The sequence below is a fragment of the Glycine soja genome, chromosome 19, assembly GCF_004193775.1.
Source record: "Glycine soja cultivar W05 chromosome 19, ASM419377v2, whole genome shotgun sequence".
In the NCBI taxonomy this organism is placed as follows: domain Eukaryota; kingdom Viridiplantae; phylum Streptophyta; class Magnoliopsida; order Fabales; family Fabaceae; genus Glycine; species Glycine soja.
The window spans coordinates 6,738,096-6,743,600 of NC_041020.1; the positions used below are offsets into that span (position 1 = coordinate 6,738,096).

The 5,505-nt window shown below is 35.0% G+C and overlaps 1 protein-coding gene across 3 annotated transcripts; it reads left to right on the plus strand.

The window, feature by feature from the left end:
* Nucleotides 1-930: 930 nt before the first annotated feature.
* On the plus strand, nt 931-4,499 carry LOC114398969 (pentatricopeptide repeat-containing protein At1g09900-like). 3 transcript variants are annotated; one of them, XM_028361062.1, is made up of 3 exons: nt 931-2,661; nt 3,530-3,719; nt 4,336-4,499. In XM_028361062.1, the coding sequence occupies exon 1, from the start codon at nt 1,131-1,133 to the stop codon at nt 2,526-2,528; it is 1,398 nt and encodes a 465-aa protein (XP_028216863.1). In that variant the 5' UTR covers nt 931-1,130; the 3' UTR covers nt 2,529-2,661; nt 3,530-3,719; nt 4,336-4,499. The 3 variants fall into 3 exon arrangements, with proteins under 3 accessions (XP_028216863.1, XP_028216864.1, XP_028216861.1); XM_028361063.1 differs by having other exon boundaries at nt 931-1,165; nt 1,521-3,719; XM_028361060.1 differs by having other exon boundaries at nt 931-3,719.
* The last annotated feature ends 1,006 nt before the right edge of the window (nt 4,500-5,505 follow it).

Sequence of the window (5,505 nt, forward strand, 5' to 3'; positions counted from 1 at the left end):
TATTATATTAGTGTTCTCCTAAGATTACATTGATGGATTTTGTGGCCCAATTCATGACCTTTGAGGCCAGATCTAGCGTCGTGGTGGTGGAGGATGGGGTTGGGGTTGGGGTTGCAGGCGGTGGTGGTGTACAAGGTTGGGGTAACACCCGATGGTGGTGAATGAGGGTAGGGGACTGAGAAGTTTGAGGGGAAGGAAGGGGTGTAGGGATTTGGTACTGAGCAAAAGAGAGATTTCCCAAGGGTTGGTAGTGCCAATAGCACTATTGATAGTGAGAATAGGAATTTCCTATGACAATTGGAAAGTCTACATAAGGAGGAGAGCCTTCAAGTCTTGGGCTGAAGTTATGTTCACAATCATCATTGACCCAAAATCTAAAAGGGAATTGCTTTGGACACCCAGCTTTTTTGTTGGGACACCCAGCAGCACAGGTGAAAGGGCTAAAATACCCTTCACCTTTTCTTTAAATACGGATTGATAATTCGTATGACTCATATGGATCAACAATCCGTATTTAAAAAAATAATTAAAAAATTAAATAAAAAAAACTCATATGGATTGATGATCGATATGAGTTATAGAAATTAATTTTTTTATGTTAGTAATAGTTTTAACAATTTTATAAATATTGATTTGGTAATATTATTTAAAACATACTAAACAACCACCAAACTTCACCATAAATCCTTAACAAAGCACGTGCACCGCCAAGGACAACAAACGCGCACCAACAGAAAGTAACAAAAGCAAATTTCAATTACAGAGTAAGATTTTACGAAAACAAAAAAGAGCTATAGAAATGAAAAAAATATATATACTATTTATAACCCAAAATGCCTATAAGGACAATTTTGGTATTTTAGAAAACTACTAGGTGTACAAGCAAACACGCTCGATACACAAAGCAGTTCCCAATCTAAAACTAAATAACACAGCCCAATTCTACCGTGGACCTTGTGGATAAGTGGTTTTCGGTGCACCACTTTGATGAATCGTTTGATTCATCTCATCTCACAGTGAATCTTCTTCTCCCATTCCCATAAGAAGTGCTGGTGTGAGCCTGTTGTCGTGGCCGGTGCCGCCGCCGCCGTATCGAAACCTTAATTTCAACAACACCAATACTCTCTCATATGGCAATCCGAAACATCAGCAGCAACAATCTCAGGTTCTTCTCAATTCCTCATTCTGCTTGTTCTACCTTTCTTTTCTCTCACTTCTTCTCAAACACCACACCCTTTTTTTCACCTCCCCACTTGTCAAGTTCTTTGCTTTTCTCAACCCCCAAACACCCTTTTGCGTCTTCTTCCACTTTTCGCTCTAATATTCATAATGGTCACGCACACTTTCATACCCGTATGTCTTTTTGTACGTATACTCCTTACTGGGGTAGACCCCATGCTACTTCAGAGCAATTTTATCAGATCATTGCATTGATTCGTGAGGATGTGGATGAATTGGGGTCCAAGTTGAATAGTATGAACGTGTCTTTGTCTGATGCATCAGTTGTTGACATTTTTCAGATATTAGCAAGTGAGAAAGTGTCAGCATTGCAGTTCTTTGATTTTCTTAAAGGTTCTGATCCTGAACTTTGTTGTGATCCTGATATAGGTAGCTTGTTTATTAATAACTGTGGGTTGTTGGGGAATTATGAGGCAATGGTTCCCGTTTTGAGTGGATTTAGCCATAGAAGAGTTTTTTTGGGAATGAAGGCCTTTGGGTTTTTGCTTGATTTAGGTTTGGACAAGGCTTCTAGTATGGAGTGTGTGAGGAAAGTTATGGCTGTGTTCAATAAGGTTGGTGGGATGTATCAAAGTTGTGGTGTTCAGTTGTTGATAGAGATGTTTGGTCTTTCGGGTTCTTTTGAGATAGCCGAGTTTGTGATAAGAACGGCTGGGAGGAAGGTGAAGCATTATCATGTCTTAATGAGGATATTGTGCAAAAGTGGTGATTGTAAAAGAGTTAGTGATTTGGTTAAGGAGATGAAGAGAAGTGGTTGTGATATGGATGTAAGTACTTATAATTTGTTACTCAGTTGTCTATGCAAGAATGGTAAAATTGATGAAGCATGGCAATTGCTTGAAGCTATGGAGAAAAACTATGGTTTAACCAATGCACATAGCTTTGATATTCTCATTAACTTTTTGTGTAAGCGCCGCCAGTTTGATTCGGTTTTGAAGCTTCTTGATAAAATGTTTTTGAAGGGTATTGAACCTAGTATTTTAACTCATGCGGCGATAATAAAGTCTTATTTTGAATCAGGAAAGTATGAGGAAGCACATGAGTATGTGATTGGTTCTGCTAATAGGCTAAGCTATTCCAGCAATGCAAACTACGGCTTGCTTGCTACCCTTCAGTTGAAGAATGGAAATGTGCTGCTTGCCTGTAAGGTTCTTTCTGAGATGATGGACAAGGGTCTGAAACCTAATTTTTCAGTGTACAAAAAGATTAGGAAACATCTGGAGAAGAAGGATGAGAAAGATTTGTCTTTGGAATTATTAAGAAGATACTCGAGTTTGGTTGAAAAATAAAGAAAGGTGCTAGATTTTGTGCAAAATGCTGTGATGTTATTCAGTGTTTGCTAAATAGTCTCGCTTCCTACTGATCGGTTCAGCAAATGATATTTACTTCAAATTTATTCATGAATGCACTATCCCACTTCAGGTAATGGTTGCCACTACTGAGAAAAAATTATATTGTGATGATCTTTATGTTTTAATGATGACAAAAACTGACCTGGTTTGGTCATGCAAGAAGAATAGTAGAGGCTCCTCAGATGAATGAAGTGGATGGAATCAAATGAAAGATGGCTAAAATGGATAAAGGAAAACCAAAAAAAAAAAAAAACGATGGAAAAAGCCCGCTAAAAAAGACCTTTGAATTATTTAATTGAAAATGAAGCCCCACGGAGTCCATTGAAGTAAGCTTGGTTGTTGCTGTTAAGTGGGGAAAAGTGTATGTCAACAAGGGCTATGGATCCCCCTCACTATCCAAAACAACAATTTTTCATGCTATTCTTTCTTTTTTTTATAATAGCAGAAATAGTTAAGTTTGGCTCCCTTAAACAAAGTGTTATCTGTTCCCGTTGGCCCCCTGATGCAAACCTATTTAGCTCTGCCCTTGGTTGTTGTTATCTTCTTGATATTTTAGTGGTTTATTGTCTTTTTTACATTTATTTCAAGTTTCCAACTTACCAAAATAACAGTAATAATAAAAGGTGAAAACAAAAATGAGAGTTTGATAGCAAACCCAATTTGTTGTGGCAGAAGTGAACTAGTCAATAGGAATTATACATCTAATCCATTGCATCTCTCTATCTTATTTTTCTCCTTCTTTCTCTCTTTTACTATTATGCTTTTTGGTAACTTCACTTTCTGTCTTCCAAATATTGTATGCTTTCTTTTGTATATTTTTTACTGTAATGCTGAACCAGATAGTTTGTTATACTTGCCAGTTATAGCAGAGTCCTTTGGGCTCAAAATATAGTATTGTATTGTATTATTTGATCAGAACATTTAATGCTATGATTTAGGAGAAGGGGTGAGACTGAGAGATGATAACCAACACTGTATAAGGCTATAAGCAACTTGCTTTAGAAATGAACCGTATATTTAAACATTCACTCTTACACACTTCCATAATTTGGGTATGATCCTCATGCTGCAACTCAAGCTTATGGTGTAGGCTTTTCCCCACAATCCCTCACGATTTGGTATCCCCAGGTATGTTTCTCCTGCCTCACTCTCAAACTGAGTTGTAACCACCAGACAATCATCAAGGATCACCTCATTTCTTTTGGATATTTTCTTGATGAAAACCCCAATTTTATATGGCTGCAATTATTTGTGAATCACCACATTTCTTGGCCATTTTGTGGCTCTAATATTAGGACCACCATCCTTTTATGTTTACTAACTGTCTTATGCTTTCATCTCGGGCAAAACTAGCTGAAGTATTCTTTGACATATACTGGCCAATGTGATAGGAATGCCAAATGTGATTTTTTAGCCTTAGCTTTCATCACTGCATCGTGTGCCCTTAAAAAAGTAAAATGATTTTATTTTCTGTAGAATATGTAGAGAGAAAGCTTACACTGGCTCTGGAAAATTGTCTCAATTTTGTTATGGATGTTACCATATTTTTTTCCATGTGAATTATTTATTGCTATATTTACTCTAGGATATTCTTATAATGTTAAACTCATGAACTGAAAAAAACTTACACACGTGTCCTTGTTGTCACAATAATATATTACTCTATACAATAATTGATGCCCACAGGCATGTTTCTTATTCACCTTAGTAGTTGATGTTCTAAGTCTGTTCGTTTTTAATGCAGGTCATGGTGCCTACAAAGTTGGCCGCCATAAGCTTGTTATGGGTGTTCCTATTTTTTCTAGCATTCTGTTTGCAACGTATTGCTCGATTTAAATCTTAATTATTTTGGTAACAATTTAAATAACTGATTTTGCTAGAATTTGATTTGTTACACAGTTTTTCTTTCTTTTTGGGCTTCGAATTTTTTTTTCACTAAAAAAAAATAAATAAGAAAGGATTTGATTCTGCTAGCATCTCTAGTACTCATATTACGAGAACGCTTGATATCTTTGGGAGAAGAAGAAAATATTGTGAGTTCAATCTGTTCCACTAACAAAGTTAACATTCTAAAAAAACTAATATTTGTCGGATATTTAGGTGTTTCTTGTTTGTTGTTAGGATTAGTGTTCAAGTTGCCTATCAAGAAAAATAAAACAGTTAGTGTGTAAGTTATCTTTAAAAAGTACAACCTGAATAGGGTAAGGGCATATTTGCACTAATAACTCTTCTACCTTTTTTATTTTTCTTTAGAGAAATAGTGCTTTGAATCTTTCGATTGTTATTATGTTATAACCTTTTTCCTCATATTTCATTGTTTTTATATTTTATAAAATTTGATGAGAACTCATTTATATTTCTTTCTGTTGTTTTTTTTTTCTTATGTCACTTTTTGGGTGTAGTTATGGGCTATGGCAATAGTGGTGGCTGCCACATTACATCACAGGAAAAGAAAAAGAAAAAAACCACAAGACCAAAAAGACAAATAACTTCATTATCCTCCAACTCCAAGCCTCATATATCTAACCTTTATTTTTTCTCCATACTTTTGAGTTCTCACGTGGAAAATGTTCGTAACTGATCTCAAACAATTATTGAACTCTAGTCTAGAATTTGTTTCAAAACTGTGTTTTACTGTGGTCATATGATTTCCTTTTCTTCATAGAATAAATCTTTAAAATATTGAAATTATGCAAGTAGTTTCTAAAGTAATATTAATAAATTTAATTCTTAAATTGATATATTTTACTAATATTTAAGAACTAATTTAAAGGATTTCTCAATATTTAGAAAGATTATTTAGAAGAGAGAATAATACCTTAAAGATAAATTAATGATCTTTCTTTATACCATACCCTTTCATAAATTTTCTTTTTATTACATAGTGCATGTAAAAAAAAAAGTTCTTTTGGGA